The sequence below is a fragment of the Leishmania donovani genome, chromosome 17, assembly GCF_000227135.1.
Source record: "Leishmania donovani BPK282A1 complete genome, chromosome 17".
Classification (NCBI taxonomy): Eukaryota; Euglenozoa; class Kinetoplastea; order Trypanosomatida; family Trypanosomatidae; genus Leishmania; species Leishmania donovani.
The window spans coordinates 162,930-182,024 of record NC_018244.1 but is presented as its reverse complement, the minus strand read 5'-3'; the positions used below and the strand labels follow the sequence as shown (position 1 = coordinate 182,024).

At 60.2% G+C, this 19,095-nt stretch overlaps 3 protein-coding genes across 3 annotated transcripts; all 3 read left to right on the top strand.

Moving 5' to 3' along the window:
- Positions 1-386: 386 nt before the first annotated feature.
- Positions 387-2,696, top strand: LDBPK_170460 (hypothetical protein, conserved; the record flags this gene model as incomplete). Its single annotated transcript, XM_003859852.1, has 1 exon — positions 387-2,696. The coding sequence occupies one exon, from the start codon at positions 387-389 to the stop codon at positions 2,694-2,696; it is 2,310 nt and encodes a 769-aa protein (XP_003859900.1).
- A 5,453-nt stretch (positions 2,697-8,149) lies between these two features.
- LDBPK_170450 (hypothetical protein, unknown function) lies at positions 8,150-11,323 on the top strand (the record flags this gene model as incomplete). The annotated part of the gene is made up of 1 exon (XM_003859851.1): positions 8,150-11,323. The coding sequence occupies one exon, from the start codon at positions 8,150-8,152 to the stop codon at positions 11,321-11,323; it is 3,174 nt and encodes a 1,057-aa protein (XP_003859899.1).
- Positions 11,324-15,477: 4,154 nt separating this feature from the next.
- On the top strand, positions 15,478-18,930 carry LDBPK_170440 (protein kinase, putative; the record flags this gene model as incomplete). Its single annotated transcript, XM_003859850.1, has 1 exon — positions 15,478-18,930. One exon carries the CDS (start codon positions 15,478-15,480, stop codon positions 18,928-18,930), a length of 3,453 nt encoding a protein of 1,150 aa, XP_003859898.1.
- Between the last annotated feature and the right edge of the window lie 165 nt (positions 18,931-19,095).

Here is a 19,095-nt window from a genome sequence, read left to right as displayed (position 1 = left end):
TCGAGCGTAATGCGTACCCCGAGGACTACATGAATGACCTGCGCCGCATGTTCGGCCAACTAGGTGCGACTCTTGTGGATGAGCCGATACCTTCGCACGAGGCGCCGGCGATTCCGATTGGGCAGCTTTACTGTGCTGCCGAGCTCAACGACAGCACGAACTGCTTGGCTGCCCTTTCCTACGGCTACTCCATCGTGCAGCCAACGTACGTGTTCGAGTGGTTCGCGGCGGTGGCGAAGAACGCGGCGGCGCCGCTCAGCACGCTGCCGGCCCCGTCGCGCTTCGAGTTGCCGGTGCGCTGCACAAATCACCCTACCTCCACCACATACCTTCGCCCCGAGTCGGACACCTGCCCGTTCTCCCTCTTTCCCATCCCTTCCACCGCCATGACCAACCGCTCGCGCGCCGACCTGTTCGCCAACCGCGTCTTTTTCTTCTTCACGGACGCTTCAGCGACGCGCTACTGGCGCGCGGTCGAGTGCTGCGGCGGCGCCGTCTACGGCCCGGGTGACGTGGAGGCGGCGAAGGAGGCGATCCACGCGCTGGTGGAGTCGCAGCGCGAGGCCGGTGCGCCCGCCAACTGCCTACCTGAGAATTTCTACATCATCATCGACAACACATCGGAGGCGGTGCTGCTGAACTCGGGGCTTGAGGCAGCATCGCCGGAATTGATGGCGTTCATCGAGGAGGCCTGCGCCACCTCCGGCGCCACTCACCTGCCGGTGATGGGCGACCACTCCCTCTTTACAGCTCTGCTAAGCAACAAGTTCTACGAGGAACCGGTGCCACTGACGGCCGAACCCCCGACTGCTGCTGGCGTGGGGTACAGCACCGCGCACAGCGACCCGGGCGATGCCTTCGTGATGCCATTGTTCAGCCTCCATACGGACGACGGCGAGGAGGGTGCGGGCACCACCAGTGCAGGGGCGCCGCGGTCGGGGTATGCTAGCGGTGGTGCCGCGTCGTCCAGGGTCCGCTCCGCCTCTCGCGTGAGTGAGCGGCGCGCCAGCTCGTTGCATCGCACCACCGCCCACACCCTTTCATGGAGCCGGATGCGCTCCCGAAGCCGCCAGCGTGCTCGCTCCCTCTCCGCGAGCACGCCTGGGCAGAACGACGGGGGCCTCTTCTTCGCCAACAGCGGGCAGCACTGCGCTGGTGGCACGACGGCGGGGCACCACCGGAGGCGTCGCCTCGTGCCCTTCGCTGTCCAAGGTGAGCTGCGCGCCTTTATTGAATACTTTGATGTGCTGCGTATTCGCATCTACGCCTTCCTCGTGCGCGAGGAGCCGAAGCTGGACAAAGCCATCACGGTCTATCACAGGAACTACTTCGTTGACAGGGACACCATGGACTACGCCCTGGAGGTTAAGGCGCAGGCGGTCGACTTCATGGAACGCGTGGAGGACTTACTGGCGAGTAACGTGTGCCATGGCCCGTACACGGAGTCGCTGCACCGCTTCTGGGCCGACTGCAGCGACATAAACACAAAGGCAGAACACCTGCTGCACTGCTGGGATCGGAGCATGTCTGCCGCTGTTCTGCCTCGCCGCATCCTCTCTCGCCGGCCAAGCAGCACAGACAGCCGCCGTGCGACGTCGTCGCGTAGCGTGACCTCGCGTGGTGCGGCACGGGCAGCGAACTCTCCGGCGTCGGCGGCGTGCAAAGCGGAGCCGGCCACGTCCGACACCAACGACGGCGCCGACGACGACCACGCCGCTGCGGCTTTCGTAGACGCTCAGCAGCCGAACGACAGCGAGGGTGCGTGCGAGTATCAGAGCGAACACGCAGGACCCGAGGCCTCGCAGCCACTCGAGGCGGTGAGTCACATTCACGAGCAACCGATGACGGCGCAGGACGCCGCTGCGGCGGAGTCGCCGGCCACCGCCCCGAACGCCCCCTCCATCTCCACGTCCACCCGCACATCGCATCGCCGGTCGTCCGCGTCGTCGCCGTCGCATTCTCGCAGCGGTGCCGCTGCCGCCAAGCCGCGGTCGATCCCCCTTGCGGCGCGGCCGCCGTGGGTGAGCGACTGGAATGATGAGAACAGCAGCCAACAGCAGCCGCAACAGAAGCAACAGAAGCAGCACAAGCAGCAGAAGCGGGCGGGGACACGCAAGCCCGCTTCACACACGCCTGCACCGACGCCGGTGCCTTATCCGCCCCTGCGCGTGCCCTTGGCGATTCTTCAGCCCGAGTGCGCGGCCGACTCGCCGACGGTTGTGCGTGCGCGCTCGGCAAGACGTGCCGGCAGCGCCCACGCTTGCCACCCGCCTTCGCAGCAGGAGCCGGAGCAACAGACCCACCGGGAGGGCTTCGGCGAAGGCTCCACCAGGCCTGAGGAGACCGAGGATGCGACGGGGGCGCTGACGACGACCACACAGGTCCCCGTGGAGGCACCGGAGATGAATGTCACCGAAGAGGGAGATGCGAGCCAAGTGCCCAGCGCACCCGCACCCGTCCCCGAGCCGGCCCCCGCAAAGAAGACGCGTGCGTCGACGTCGCGGCACCACACGGGGCCGCTCAAGCAGCGCAACAACTCAGGCACTACGCCGCTCCGGTCGAACGGCCAGGGCGCAGCTGCTCACGCTGCCGCCAACGGAAACGGCTACCACCAGCGTGACGCGTCTGCGGTTGTGGCTGCTAACGGCAATCGCAATACCCAGCAACAGCGTGCCCGCCCCACGCGGAAGTACTGAGAGAGGCGCCATTATGATCTCTAATCAAAGGGATCGGTGCAGTGCAAGCGAGTGACCATAGACGAGCACGACGGGAGGAGGTGCGGTGAGGATGGGGCCCACCTGCGCAAGCCCCTCCCACCCCAAACGCATAGGCACGTACGCGTCGGTAGGTAGGCGGGCGAGACACATCGCCATGCGGACGCTCCGGTTTCTGCGGGAGGTGATGATGCGCGCAACTGCTGTCTCGAGACGCAGAGCCGCCACCACCTCCGTCCCTCCCTGTGTGTGCCCGCGCCTCTGTCTCTCTGTCTCTGTGTGTGGGGGCGAGTCTCCTCCCTTTCTTTCGGTTTACATCTCGTGCGCGGGCTTGAAGCGCACGCCAGCGCCCGCTCACTCGCCCATTCGCGGATTTGTTTTCGCTGCCTCTCTTTTCTCGTAGAGCGTCGAGACGGTGTTGTGTGTATCTGTTCATATCTGTATGTGTGTGTTCGTGTGCGGCTGGAGGGATCCTCCAAAGCAGGAGAACGAGGGAGCGAGTGGGCGAGAGCGAGGGAGTAAGGAAAAGGCGTGGTATACGGTTTGTTGTCGTGCGCGTGTCGGCCGTCTCATATGTGCGCGTGCGTGTGCCCTCTAACGTGTTTCTTCTGCTTTTCATTTTTGCCTTCGTTGCGTTCCGCAAATGTGCCGGCCAGCCGGCGCACGTGTGTGCGCGCGTGCGTGCTGGCGACGGTGCAGATGATGATGCTATTCTCATGCACCTTACGTGCTTCTTCTCTTTATTGTTATTTACCTCCGCGGCTCTTCTTCGTCCCCCCTCTCCCATTTTTCGCACACGCACTCTGCTCTCGCGTGCGCCAGAACGCACAGGCGGGGGTGGGGGCCGGAAGACGGTTGCGCTCGCCCTTGTTTCTCTGGCCTCCACCCCCCCCCCCAACGCGGCTGAGTTTTGTTTGCTCTTGTGCTCTCTTTTCGGTTGCTTCCTGTCTTTATATTTGTTGTTGTGCGTGCGTGCGCGCGGTTTGGACGCCTGACCGGATGATGATCGACATCCCCCTTCCCCACGATACCTGTGCCCTCTTCCCCCTCCATCCGCCCAGGATCATCGGCCGTCACTAACGCGTGTGAAGGTTGCGATCAATGCGACATATATATATATATGCAAGCGTGCACTTGTATGTGTTCGTGTGTATGGGAGTGTGTGGGTGTGTGTCCCCTTATCCATTCTCTCACCGTGTGTACGTTTTGTTTCTGTTTTGGGTTTCCTGTCTTCGCAAGCGATGGTGGTTGTCTGTGCGCATGCATGCATGCATGTGTGTGTGTTCTCTCTCTGTTTTTGGGCTGCTGCTCCTCTTCTTACGCTGCGTCTTTCTTCTCTTTCTCTCTCTATATTGCCCTTCCTCTTTACTTTTCGCTAACCCCGACCATGCTGATTCCGGGTCACCTTACCGCGCTGCCACACCGGGTCCAGTGCCCACTCTTTGTGGGGAAGCCAAGCAGCCTGCGCATCCTGTCCCGCCCCCATTCGGGGATACGGGTGCGGACTCGTGGTGTCGGCAGACAGGTCTGGGCTGGCGCCGTGCCGAAGAGGCGTGCTGTCACGATGATCACACCTGCACCAGCTCGCCGGGAATCGTGCCGATGATTCAACAAAGATACGAAAGGAGAAAAAAAAAGGCAGCAGCCACGGCACACCGGCAGCGGTGCAGCGTCTCCGAGGGTCCTGACCCCTGAGGCTGGCAAACCCCTTCCTTGAGCACACCCGGCATGCAAGGAGACCAGCCCCTACTAGCGGCGCGACGGAGACCACCGCCTCCGCCCTCGAGCGGGGCCATGGACGCAGCACGCTTTGGATCAAGGCATGCAGTGCACCCAGGTCTGCCTGGTGCCGATCACACGATACGCACGTGAAGAAGGGACGAGGAGGGGCGAGGGGAGCCCGCTAGACACGTGGCCCCGGCTCGACGGTGCGAAGGCTCGTCCAAGACGTCCAGGGCTCAGCCGCAGCGCAACAGAGGGCCGGGTGAGCTGAGGTTGTCTGCATGCGTCTGGGTGATGACTTGTTGTGCTTCTCTTCCGAAATTTCGTTTTCTTTTTATATGGTATCTATATAAGCACACATGCAGCACCATGTTGTGTTATGTCGTCGTTGCTGGAGGACTGCTTTTTGTGCATGTGTGCGTGTGTGTGTCGCTGCCGACTTTACTACAACAGATGCGAAGAAACAAGGAACGAATGAAGCAGTCTCTAGTGGGGTGAACGAACGAGGGTGCAGTGTGGCGTGACGTCTCGCTCCCTACATGCAATCAGGAATGCTTTGTGGTTCACTTATGTTTGTGTTGTTGGCGTTGGTGGATGGCGGGCGAGGCTGGAGGGCTTCCGGCAAGGAAACCAAACAAAAACCGGCGGTGGAGAGGAGTGGAGTGAGGGAGGATGATATCCGTAGGAAACCAACAAACCGACTTGATTCCTCTGTACGCGTCTTTTGACGCTTCTCGAGTGGCTTCTTGCTTATTTTCCCCTTCTCTTTTCCATGTGCGTGTGTGTCCTGTGTGCCGCTCTCTCTCTCTCTCTCGCTTTCTCTCTGTCCTTTCCACTTTTCTCTCTAACGCATGCGCATCTGTGCTTCTTGTCCTTCGTCTTGTTTTTTGTGTCATCATCGCTGCTTCGTGAACTCTCTCCCTTCCCTTCCCTTCCCTTCCCTTCCCTCCCCCTCTCTTTCTTTATATCTCCCCCCTACCCAACCCTCTCCCCGCGTCCGCGTGTCTCTCCCTCTGTCTCGCTCACTGACTCTTTTGCTTGACTGTCGAGAGAAAGGGCGCTTCGATTCTGAGAGAGTTGAGCTTATCAAGTGTAGACACACACACAAACACACACACACGCACACAGAAAAAAAAACAGATGACATCTTCTCCCTCTTCTCTTTGTGCTCCCGTGCCTGCCTTGATGTTGTGTTGTCTTCACCGAGTAGCGAGGGAGAACACACCTTCTTTTCGCCCTTCCCTCCACCTCTGCGCGCACTTTTATGGGAGTGCGCATACGCGTATCACTGTGTGCGCGTGCATGCACCCGATGATCGTGCTTCTCTTTCTGTTCAATCTGATGGCTGCCCCGAGGCACTCTTCCTACCCCACAAACTGCGATGCACAGAGACACCAACACGGGCGGCCATGCTGCAGTAACTGGAAAGAGGCGCTGTGGGGTGAGGGGTGAGATATGGTGTGAAGAAGCGGATCTGAGCGGACCCATGACAATGGACGAGGAGAACTTGAGAAATAGATCAGTGCCATTCCGTCTTGACACTACTTCGTCTTCCTTGTGCTTTCTCCTCTTGTCCCCCATTTCCTCCCTCTCTCCCATTTTCCTCCCGCCCTTCTTTCTCGCCACCGCTGCCTCATACGCCACCTTGCCTTTTACTTTCGTGTCTCTCTCTCTTCGCGCCCCATTTCTTTCTTCTTGTTCTGACGCACCTGCACAACGATAATGATGCTGGGGCTTGCGAAGGGCGTAGGAAGGAAGGGAGGGAGGAGGGGTGCCGGTAGCTGATAGGGATGGTCCTGCTGATGACTGCGTGTTTTGCCTGTGCGTGTGCGCTCGTGCATGCCCATTTTTCAGCTTGCTGTCTTTTCCAATACTCGCGGATTTTTGCGTGCGTGTCGTTTCATCGCTTTAGAGCGCACTTTTTCGCTGCGGCATTTCTGTCACAAGTGTTGCCGCGCGTTGTGTTGTCGCCGTCACGGGGCGAGGGAGGGCGTTGTGCTGTCGAGGCGTCGCTCTTGTCGGTTTTTCTTGAATGCGTTTTGCTCTTCACCTTCTCACCCCGTCCCACCCCCTCCCTCTTTTTCCACCTTCTCCGGCACACACACACACACACACACACACACACACGCCCACGCGCAAGCAGCAGCAGCGGAACGAGAAGGAAGCAACAGAGAAGACCACCTGCCAGCGAATCATGCAATCAAACCTCTCTCCTCTCTCCCCGAGTACACATGCCTACCTACATTCACATATGCGTATGTGCGCGCGTGTGTATGTGTGTAGCCTAACACTCCTGTCGGTCATCGGTGGTGGGTAGGATGGATTCGAAGCGCAGGCGGCAAGGGAGAGAGATGGCACACCCGAACAAAAAAAAGTAGCGCGGGCGTGCGTGCTCTCACTCGCTCTCTGTCTTCTTGGGGGAGGGAGAGACGGAGGAAGGGGCAGGGCAGGTCGCTCGCGACGTTGCCACTGGGCACCTTTCCTGTTTCCAATTTTGTTTTTGCTGTTGCACTTCCCCATCGTCGAAGCAGCTAAAAAAATGACCGACACACACACATACACACGCATGTGCGCTTATCTGGGACATGTCATGCACAGTGCCACCGCAGTGTGTGCGTGTGTGTGTCTGGTGTGTCTCTCTCTCCCTCTGTGTGTCGTCTGCCTACATGCTCTCTGACCTGTGGAGCTTCTCTTTCTTCCTTTCTTGTGTGTGCGTGTGCTCGACGGCCTCATTTTGATTATAGGCTCCTTCACTTCTTTTTTTTTGTGCGCGTGTGCGTGCGTGTGTGTGTGTGTGTGGCCTCTGCGAGTTTGTGGCACCGCGGATTCTCATCATACTGACACGCGCAAACACGCAAGCGTGCGAACGGGCATGGACACACAGATGCCTTAACAACGAGGAAGCTGCGATACGAGTGGACGAAGAAAGAACGAAGGAAACCAACAAAACAAAATTTGATCTGCAAGAGCGTGTGTGTAGCTGCGTGGCTGTGTGCTTTCCTTGATCACCGCGCCTACAGGCATAAAGGAACACCCGCACCCACACCCACACACCCACACACACACACACACACAAATACACACGCAACACCGTTGATGCGCCAGTGCACGTGTTTGTCACGCACATTGCATATAGGGACGACGACAGCTACGCGTCATTCTTCTCCCTACCCGACAATGAAAACCTCCTCTTGCTTGCTCCTTGTCTATCTGCCTTCTTCTCCCGCAGCCAGCGGGCTTTCTTTTCTCGTTAGTCGCGCGTTGCCACTGGTAGGGGATCACACACCCACCCTCTATCTCTGAGGACTCTCGCTCTCTCCGTCACTCGGTCAGGCAGGCACACCCATACACACGCACACGCATACAAGCGCTCGCATTTTTTTTCCCTTGAGTACTGCCCCATTGAAGATAGAAAACAAAAAGGGCACGCGCTCTCTCTGCTTCGAGGTCACCTGCACCCTTCCACCCTCCTCCACCTCTCGTGCGGCTTATACATATATTTCTGTTTTCGTTGTCGCCGTCACCATCATTAGCTCACGCTGTGGTCCGTTGTTGTGCTATCCGCGTCGCGGCCCATAGCACACCGCCATCGGATTTTGCTTGTTCCCCCCCCCCCGTGCCCTTGAATAGGCCAACGTGTGTGCATAGGCCTGCGTGCATAGGTGCATGTGTGTGTGTGCCGCCCCTTCCCCTTCCCTTTCACGTTCGCACCCATGAACTTCGCCGAGGTGTTTCGCGACGCCGTGGACGGGATTTCCTACACGGGCGACGAGCTCATCAACGCGCTCCGGGCAGCGCGAGCGCTGCTGGCGTCGCTTCCAGACGACATCCACCTCGAGCAGAAAAAGCGATTCGACCGCCAGAACCGCCGGCTCTCGGGTGAGGTGATCGATATTCCCGTCTCAGAGGGCGAGCTGTCCGAGGAGGACAAGGACGACGACGATGAGGAGCGTGCCGAGAGGAGTCGTCGCACAGGAGCCGGCAAGGGAACCGCAGCGGACGCTGGCGCCATTTCTGCCGCGGATGAGGTTGCCGCGCCGCCATCGCAGTTTTCCACTCCCGTCGCCCCGCCGCCAGCCGCCGCCGCCTCTGAGGGGGCCACTGATGACGGAGCGGTTCAATCAGTCGCGGTCACGCCACCAGCGGGTCAAGCTTCCAATCTCGCCGCCAGCCGCGGAGGCCTCCGTGACGGCAGCGGCTTTCTGTCGCCTGCGTCGTTACAAAGTCGCAATCCGCTGCTGCGGTCGGAGGCTACTTCTTGTGATGCGTCAGGGGAGCCTGCCAAAACGCATGGGCGGCGGCGGTACCGGGGCACGAGCTCGAAACAGCGACACAGAGCGTCCCCCAAGCCATGGGACGACTGCGACGCTCGCCACACCTCGTCAGCGTCGAGCACAACGGCATCGTCGCTGGCGTGCGATGTGGATGATGAGAAGAGGGAGCGTGTGCGGCAGCTCGAGCTGTACGACCAGGCCCCGAGCGAGTGGCTGCACCAGTTCATCTGCATAGGAGCGAAGCTGTTCGGGGAGCAGATGGAGGACTACTTTCGTGCCGTGCACACCTTGATCTACTACATGGCGGTACGGCGAAAGCGGGTGGAGCAGCGTTGCCAGTACTTGCGCAACCGTGCTGCGCAAGAGGGCACAGGGGGCGTCGATGCGCCGCCCTCTGACGCTGCCGCGCGGGCCTTCGCATATACTTCCCACGGCAGCTGCGAGACGGCGGTAACAGCGGCACACGAGGACGGCGCCACCGCCTATGCCAGCGAAGGAGAGGTGAAAAATATGGAAAACAGCGACGATAATGACGATGAGGATGATGAGTTAGAGGGCTTTTACATTTCGAGAGAGGTGAAGCGGAGCATACGTGTGGGGCTGCCGGACAACGCCTTTCGCTTGCGTGACAGCGTCCATAAGTTCTTCTTCTCGTGCTACGCTTCCGTCATCATCCAAGGCTCCGTGTCGGTGGCGCAGATCAAGCAGGCGGGAGCCGAGGTTGTGCGCATCTGCAGCTGTGTGCTGACATGGCCACGCTACCCGCTGAACTTGCGGGCGCAGTGGGCGGACGACCGGGAGGAGCAGCTCCGGCAGTTTCTCGACAAGTGGCTGGGGGAAGCGAATGGGCATCTGGTGACACTCATGATGGTGCCTCCGGAGGCGCCGGCAACTGTGAGGCGTCGCGCAGGCGCACAGGGCGAAGTGGACGTTGACAACTCCACCACGGCACCGTCGTCGCCATCGTCGGTGGATGCGGAAAGCATCATGGCTGACGATGGCAACTCCCGACATGAAGGCAACGACGACAGCGAAGATGAGGACAGTGAGGCCGCCGTCGGCCCTAACAGCGCCAACGTGCCGCAGCAGAAGGTGTTTCTGGGGCCACAAACTCGCGGCGAGGACGCCGTCAAGATGGCGTACGAGTTCGCGCGGAGCCCGGCGCCGTGCAGCACACCTCTTGCACGCTTGGTGGCGGACACAGTGCCAGAGAAGAACGTGGGCACGCTGCTTCCGTGCATCGAGCAGCCGGAGCGCCGTACTTTCAACGACGGGTTCTGCCGCCTGGCACCCTCTCTGTCGCAGAAGGAGCTCGAGCTGATCACGGAGCTGATGCAGCTGCCGCTGACGGAGATGCCGGTCGTGAATGAAGATGACAAGGGCAATCATGATCAGCGTGCGTTGCATGCGGCAGAGAAGGCGATCGTGAAGCACTGGGCATCGCCGACCTACGACCCGTGCGGGGGTGAGCTGACGGTTCTCATCAACCCTACAAACGCGTTTCGCCTGCAACTCAGCAACCCGATCATCTTCTCCCTCGGCGGCGTGCAATGTGACATGTGTTGCGTGACAGAGCGTCGCGTCAGCTTTCAAGCCGTGCTCGACAGCGGCGTGCGCAGCGAGGTGGTGCTGGAGTACGAGGGCTGCATCGGATACGATGTATGCGTTGCATGCAGCTACTATTACTACAAGAGCAGCGAGATGCGGCTGCTGCGCGCAGTGCACCCCATCCCTCATCTGCGCGCTCCGTTTGCCTTTGGTCGCTTCTCCAAGGTGAGGGTGCACTCCGTGCTCGCGTCCGCCTGCGAGGAGAGCGAGGGTGATATGACAGTGGAGGTGGTCATGGGCGTTTCACCGTACGGCGTGATGCCCGTCGGCTGGGCCCTTCCTGTGGATCGGCTGGCCGAGCTGAGCGCTGCGTGCCCGATGCTCGCCGAGGAGACGGAGCTGACCGCCGACGTGCACGCGAGTCTGCCTGTGCCTCCACAGGACTGGAAACAGCGCTGCTCCATCGCCAATATCAGCAGCCTCTTGACGGAGACTGACGGGCGTTGCGACACTGCCGCCGCCGGGGATGCTGCCACGATGGCAAGTCGGCACGCGCTTGCGACTGGCATGGCAAACGACCACCTGATCGATGAAGCGGATGTGTGCCCGATTTGTCTCCAGCTGCTGCACAGCCCGCTGCCGGTGTTGCGCACCCTGTGCGGCCATTGTTTCCATGTCGAGTGCATCGGCTCGCATTACCACTACAAGCCCGCTGTCGTAGACGGTGAGGTGAACGAGAACAACGGCTGCCCCGTGTGCCGGTGCAGCGACTACATGCCACCCCTCACAGACGCAGATGCGATGGTAAGGACGAACGTGTACAAGCTCATGCTGCGGGTGCCGGCTGACGAGGTCGCCAAGGGGCGCGGCGCGCGGGCGCGGGAGTGGGGCGGCGGGTGTGCCATTGCAGTGGGGACCATTTTGACAGACGACGGCGCGTACCACAATGCCACAAATATTGCGTCCTGTGAGGCTTTTTACGGCGTGATGCCGGGCTTTGCCTTTACCCGACACGCCACGGCCGGGGCAAGGGAGATGGAGGCGGCCTCCCCTGCCGTGTCTTGAAGGGGCGGCGATGGAGTGGTGGTGGTGGTGGTGGCAGCAGCAGCTGCATGTGTGCTTCACAGCCACCATAACATGTTAATATATATATATGGACAACAAAACAACCCAAGCGGCGGAAAGTAAGACCCGCGAGATGGAGAGAATAGCACGCAGATGCGCGATGAGCGCATGTGTGCTTTTCTGTGCACGCTTGCCCTTGTACGTATTTCCAGCCGGCCTCTCTCTCTGTTTCACACACACGCCCACAAACACACACACCACACACACACACACACACAAACACACACAAACACACACAGGCTCTTCCTCTCTTCTCTGCCTCGCCCAATCTCGGTGCATTCTCTGCCTTTCGCGCATCGTACTTTGCCGCCCCTTCTGCGTGCAAGTGCACCCGTATGGAGCGATGCCACAGAAAGCGCAACACGGTCGTGGCATCGTGGATGTAGAGGCGAGGGAGCCGTTCTGGAGAAAGGGACCTGAAAGGGGCGGGCAGGCGGGCGGGTGCAGGAAACAAAGGCCCACAGACCACTGAAAGAATACGGCGGCCTTGTTTTGCTGTTCTACCGCCTTCTTTCAGGGGTGCAGGCCGCACGTGTGCTCGTCGGTGGTGCGTAGATGCACCGATGGACCGGCCAATAAGTGGCCAAAGGCCTCCCTCACTCCCTTTCGTCGTCGTGATCGTCGTCGTCGTCTCTCTGCTGACTTTGCGTGTGCCTGTGTGTGTGCATCCTTGCCGCTGCTGCTTATCGGAGTGACGGGTACGGTCCACGCGCAGTGTGTCATCATCTTCGTCGTCAGCGCCTATCAGCAGAAGAGCTAACTCCCTTTTCCATCAACCTTTGAACGCTTTTGCCCTGCGGCATCTTCTGCCCTCTGATTACGGGTGGAGGGAGGGGGCCACAGCGCCCCAGCGCGCGGCCTCACAGGGCCCAGTGCACCCCCCACTCTCCCTCTCTCCTTGTGGGAGAAAGCCAGGCGGTCCCGCCCCCGCCCTATCCCCAGCCAAATGCCGAGCCGCCCCTCTGGTGGCCACAGGGCCAAGCACCGGCGACGCGCGGGGGCCAGAGCGATGCACGGCGACTGATGTCGGCGGTCAGGTCGTGGATGGCGCGGCGCCGGAGCGACCAGCGACCGCGAGCACGCTTGTGCCGCCGACATGACAAGCCGAGTGCCGGCGTGGCTCGAAGGCATCTGTCACCCGGCCCCCGCTGCCCACTGGTGGAGGGAGCCTGCGCCACCGCGAGGGGGGTGCACCGGGGGCGGTGGCCGGCATGACGGGAGCGGCTGTGAGGCTGCCTGCGGAGTGGGGTGTGGGTGGAGTCCGCTGCCGAGGCCGTGCTCTCAGATGGCTGAGCCGGCGCACTGCTGCACCGGCGTGCGCCCAGGGCTGCGCCGCGCCACGCGACGGGTGGCCTGTGGCAGCGCCGGGGAGGCTCGAGGGCGGAGGTGGACCTCGCGTTGCCTGGCAGAGGAGTGGACTCATCCTGAGAGGAAGAAAGGATGTCACTCGCCCCGTTGCACGGCCACACGCAACCTCATCTCTTACTGTTTTAGAAACAGCGCCCGCTTTTTCTCTTCCTTATCTTCTCTCTCTGTGCCCCCCCCCCCCCCCCCCCCCCCCCCCTCCTCTCCTCCTAGCACACTGTCCTCATGTGAAAAAACGCGATACCGAGCGTGAGGCAGTCTCGTTATCACCACCACAACAGCAAGCATCCGCACAGCAGTGTGAAAGTGCCGTCGAGTCTCAAAAAGCATCATTTTCCTCCATACCGCCGTACACGACACAAAAAGGCAATCCACAACGACGACGACCATAGGAAAAAGACTAAAGCATCCTCGCTGCTGTGTCTGCGGTGTGCTGTAGCGTGAAGCGCCGCTGTTGCGTCGTATTGATTTCTTGCGGGTGTCGCCGCAACGCAACACAAAAAAAAAACAAAAAACAAAACAAAGATAAGAAGAGGAGGAAGAGAAATCGAAGCACTCTTTCACGTTCTCTGCGCAGCGTGTGTTGCGACTCTCCAAAGACCTCAAACCGTGTGCCAACTTGTGCGCTTATTCGATAGTTGCACATACACACCCTCCGTGCGTCATCGCCGCCGCACAGCCCCACTCCCCTCGGTCACATCCGAACAACGAAGGACGCCACAAAAAAAAACAATACGGGAGAAAGCAAAAAAGGGAACTGCACACGGACGAAGCGAAGCGATTTCTCTCTCCTCCTTATTCTTTGTGTTATATATATATATATATATATATAGCATGTGTTGCTGCTTTCGGAGTAGACGCGCAGCTGTTAGCCCATCACACACACCTCTCTAACCCTTTACCTCTATTTCCCCCCTCCTCCCAAACACAGACGCCTGAATAGCGGTTCATCTGCGTTTTTTTCTTTCTTTCCCTGCTTGGCTTTTTGCCCTTTGCACTCACGCCGTCACCCACCCACCCACACAAACTCTCTCTCTCTCTCTCACGCCGTCTTTTCCTGTTTTCGTTTCTTGTCTCACTGCTGGTCTCGTTGCATCGCTTTCTCTTCTCTTGTGTGTGTGCGCGCACCGCTGCGACCTCCCTTCTTCCCTACTTGACTCTTTCCTTTCTTGAGTGCTGTTGCCGCTGCCGCTGTTGGCATTTTGCTGTTCGTCTCTCTGGTGCGCTTTAAACTCGCCAGTCGTGCTCCGTCCCCCCCCCCCTCTCCTGCTGTCGCTGCTGCGGTGTCTTTCCTGCGTGCGTGTTTGTGTGTGTGTGTGTGCCCCAGAGTGTATGCTGAGCCTTCACTCTCCCCTTCTCCTGCCCAACCCATACACTCCTACACACACGCGCGCGCGCGTGCTGCACTAGGGTGAGGTAGCAGAAGCGTGCGCATACGACGACGCCAATTTTCTCTTCAACTTCGTTTTCGTTTTTTTTTTTTCCTGCTTCGTGTGCACACGCACACGCACACGCACACGCACACGCGCGTACATATTCAAAGCGTGTGCGCTGTGTTTGTGCTCGCTGCTGGTGTGCAGCAGGCGCCGCAGCCACAGCGGCGAGTGAGCGTTGAGATCGTCTTGCGTGTCTTCCGTGTGTCTCTCTCTTTCTCTCTCTCTCTCTTTGGTTTCTCCGCGTGCTTTCGGTGTCTACGCGAAGGAACGGTACAACGAACACTTTTTATTGAGTTCCTGCGTGTGGCACCCCAGCGCCCGTGGAGCACGCCGTTGCGAAGGTTGGGCCGGCCTTTGATTCCATCGCACGGCGGCGCACACCAGCCTCTCCCGACGTCTGCCAGCACTCGTTACCTCATACACACCCACGCCCGTACTTCTTGTCGGCTTCGTTTTTTTTTTGCTGATTTGGCTGTGCAGTCGCTGTCGCGTTCTTTCGGTATTAGTTTCCCCCCTCTCCCTCCTGCCTCACGCCTTCTTCCCCTCTTTCCTTTCCTCTGTCTGCCTTCCTCCCCCTTCTCAGTGTCACTCTACAGTCCGCGTTTCTTCGGTATTTTGTTGAGTGTGGGGGTGTTCGCCTCGACTGTATTATCCCCCTCCCTTTGTTGCTTGTTGTTGTCTTGGTTAAACACGGACTTCTCCTACGTGCGCGCGTTTCTCGTTACCTTCCCTCCCCGTCTGTGAGTCTGCCTCCTCTCGCACAAGCAATAACGACCTGCATGCAGCACCGGCATCACTGTGTGCCCCTTCCCCCTTCCCCCTTCCCCCTTCCCCCCTTCCCCCTTCCCCCTTCCCCCTTCCCCCTTCCCCCTCCCCTCCCCCATCCCCACACACTATTTCACAACTATATCGCGCTCTGTGGCGCTATTGCCCGTATTTCTCTATCACCTTCTTTTTCCTCTAACGAAAAACTCGACGCTGCTGTCCTGCCCGTGCGCGCCTGATCTGGAAAGGAGGACAGGGGCCACCACGTCGACGGCGCTCTAGCAGGGACATACGACGGGTGCATAACAGTACGAACTCGTGCTGGTGCACACATGCGTGTGCTCGTCGCTCATTGAAGGAAAGACAGTAAAGAGAAAACGTCGAGAGAAGACCATGCACGACTTCAGCATATCCTTGAACCAGGACGTGCGCGACGGTGGTTGCCTGTGTCCTCACCGTCACCACAGCAGCAGCCTTAGCTCGGGCACATCCGTGACGACGTCAGAAGAGGCGGATGTGAACGGCGTGATGCAGCACCTGGAGGCGGCGGCCGCCGCTGCAGCGGCGAACTCAGACGGCACTTGCAGCCTGACTGGTTGCGTGTGCCCAGGAAAGAATAATAAAGAACTGTTCTCATGCAGGCCTGATGGCGTAGCGAGCGTGTACGACAACCACGAAGAGGACCTTATCGACGGCGACGCTGGCGAGAGTGGCTCCCGAACCGGCGGCCTTTCGCGCGAGCGCACAGGCACCGACTTATTATCGGTCAAGTCTGCCGGCGCCTCTGTGCGGCGCGGAAAGGACGAGGTGGACGTGGCGGCGAAGGGCATCCCGCTCGAGGTGCGCCGCTTCCAGTGCACCAAGAGCATCCTCGCGTTCAAGGAAGCGACGAAGAACGACGCGACACCGGTGCCCGCAAAGCTGGTCGATTTCATCGTCTCCCTCACCTCGTCCAAGAACGGCTTGTGCACGGAAAAAGAAATGTGCGACTGGCTGGTGGCGCAGATGTGTGACCGCATGGAGACAGGGCAGGTGTGGGTGATTGGCAAGACATCGAACCTACTTTTCGCGCTGCTGTGGCGCGGCTCGCGCAACTTCATCGAGAGCGTTCACGCTAGCGGTGCATCGCTTTTTCAGGTGTCGCATCTCGCTGACGTGATCAAGCAAACTCCGCAGGGGAACATTAGCGGCGATCGGCTTCCAGGCTCGCTGCAGCCCATCAAGCACGGCTCGGCAGGGCGTAAGTCAGCGCGCAGTCGACGGAAGTCGGCGAACATCGTCGGCGGTAATGGAGCTGTGAAGCCGTTGACGGCCTGTTTCCTGGAGCAGCTGAAGCTGAAGGGGATGTGCAGTAGCGGGGCGGCCTCGTGGCTCTCGCAAGGGAACGAAGCCCTTCCGGTGCACATCGACCCCACCTTCGATATACCTGAAAGGGAGATATGTTTCTTCATTACTAACACGGCCTATATGGAGGCTCTCTGCGAGTATCGCTTCCGCCACCCGGCACTGGACCTGGTGCGCGGCGAGATCTTGTGCGACTCGGACGACTGCTCCGTCAGCGACTCCGCGGGCCAGGCCTCTGATTTCTCGTCGTGCCGCACGACTCCTGCGTCATGGAAGGGACTGCTCGACGACACACTGGAGCTCATCAAGACGGTCGCCGCGACGGACCCGAGCATCTTGATCTGCCCGACTGGCGTGGCCATTGCAACGATACGGCTGCGCAACGCAGTCCTGCTCTATGAGGTGGCGTGCCGCGCTTTAGTGCGGTTGGTGCACTCCATCTTCACCTCCCTGCGCACGCTGGTGAACTCGGTGCAGACGGAGTCGGGGGCGCCACTGAAGAGGACGCAGACCACCCGTGCTGAGCAGCCGCCAACCGCCATCACAAGTAGCGGCTGCGGCGATAGCAGCCGCCTTGCAGACATCGGTGCAAGGGTAGATTTAACGCTCTCCCCGGAAGCCGCACTCGGCCTCGTGAACATGCACTACAGCGCTATGTACCAGTTCAACTGCGCTGTCCGCACGTTCAAGACTTACTGCGAGTCGGCCCAGCACGTGTCTGCGGAGGTTTCGAAAAAGGCGGCCGCAGCGCTGAAGCTGATACCAGAGGATGACTTTGCCGCGTTCCGTGAAACACTTAAGCAGCTCCAGGGAAACGGCTGTGCCAAGACGGCGGACGCATCACATACTGCTACGCAGCCATTGCCTCATCAGGCGACCAGCAGCAGCGGCGTGCTTTCACCCTCCGCCGCCGGCGCGACGGAGGGGCGGGCAGCAGAGATGTGCGGCCCGTTGTCCACCGTCGCGGTGGACGGTGCATCTTTGCCGACCCCGGCTACCTCTTCGCTCGAGAGCGGCGCGCATTCCACCACTCTGCTAGACGCGGGGGTTCGCGATGCCCTGCTGATGCTGTACGAGTTCAACAGCGCGCAGGAGGGAGAACAGCCACCCATGTGGAGTCGGCAGGTGGATGCGGTGTGCGCGCTCTTCGACGAAAAAGAGGCCGCCATCCTTCACCGGATCTTTCAAGATGGGCTGGATGGACTCTGGAGCCAGTGGCGCGACTTCACCAACAACGCCTTGGCCGCGGCCGAGAAGGCGCTCACGACGCCATGCGAGTCAACGTCCCCGGCGGCGAAGCGGGAAAACAGCAGTGTCCAGGGCTTCCTCTCCTCGGACGGCAGCGCGCCTGAGTCTGGCGGCCACCATGGTAGCTACGGTGATGCGACGGCCCGGAACCCTGCGCATGCTTTTCGCTCTCTGCCATCCGGGCCTCAGTGTTTGCAGGCGACCGGGTTCGGCTCTAGCGACGACAAGACGGACTTCGTCTCTCCCAGCAGCTCCAGTGCGAACAACAGCAGCCTCAGCGTCGCCGGGGCGGAGAAGTCGGCGGAGCGGTCGATTGAGGCACTCCTGCAGGCGGAAGATGTGGTGGTGATTTGCAACGAGGAGTGCTCGTGCAACGACACACTAAAGCTGATTGACCGTTTTCAGATCCTGATGGACGTCCCACTTGGCCAGGGCAGCTACGGCAAGGTGTTCCGCGCGTGGGACGAGGTGACCGGGTGCTACTTGGCTGCGAAGGAGCTGCCGCTGGACTCGTCCAAGGCCCACAGCGTCGCGGTGCGCGAGGTGCTGCAGGAGTACACGGTGCTGACGGAGCTGTCGCACCCGAACATCGTGCGTGTGGTTGCCTTCATGGTCATGAAGGAGACAGCGCGCATCTACATGGAGTGGATGCCGTCGGGCTCGCTGCAGGACGTGCTGCGCCATCACCCGCGCGGCGTGCTGCGGGAGAGCGTCGTGCGTCGCTACGCGCGCGATGTGGTCTCGGGGCTCGCCTATTTGCACTCGCGCGGCGTCATTCACCGCGACGTGAAGCCTGCGAACATGCTGCTCAGCTCCGACGGTACGGTGAAGCTGACCGACTTCGGCACTAGCCTCGTTCTCAGCGACAACAACCGCACACTGAAATCCAACGCACTCGCCGGTACGGCAGCCTACATGGCCCCCGAGTGCGTGCAGGGGACCTACTCGTCCGCGTCTGACATCTGGTCCTTTGGCTGCTCGGTGGTGCAGCTCATCACGGGTCACCTGCCGTGGTACAACGCCCAGACGGGCACCTCACCGGAACCCATCGCGCTGCTCTTCAAGATTGGATGCTTGGACGACACAACGCACCTCGAGCGACCGCATGATCCGCTGGTGACAACCGTAGCAGCCGCAAACACTGCTGCGGAGGCTTCTGCTAGTTTCGACGCCACGTTGTCGAACTCCAACACCGCCAGCATGACCGGGTCCTTCGCGTCGACTTCCTCAAAGTCCTTCAGAGCGGCGCTGCCAGCCACAACCGTGACGTCACCGCCGGAAATCAGCCAGGAGCTCATCCACATGCTCAACGCCATCTTTGTCGTGGACCGCAAAAAGCGGCCCTCTGCGAGGGAGCTCATGCACCACCCCTTCTTCAAGTTCATGTAGGCAGCGTGGTGCGCAGGATGGAAAGAGAGCAGATACGAAAGACCTGTTCTTGAATGCATGTCTAACCTGTGCCTGCTCCGGCGCCTAATCCCTTCTTTCCCCATCCCCAGTCATCGACCCCCCCCCCCCCGCATGCTGTCTTCCTGTTGCCGCTGTCTCTTTGGC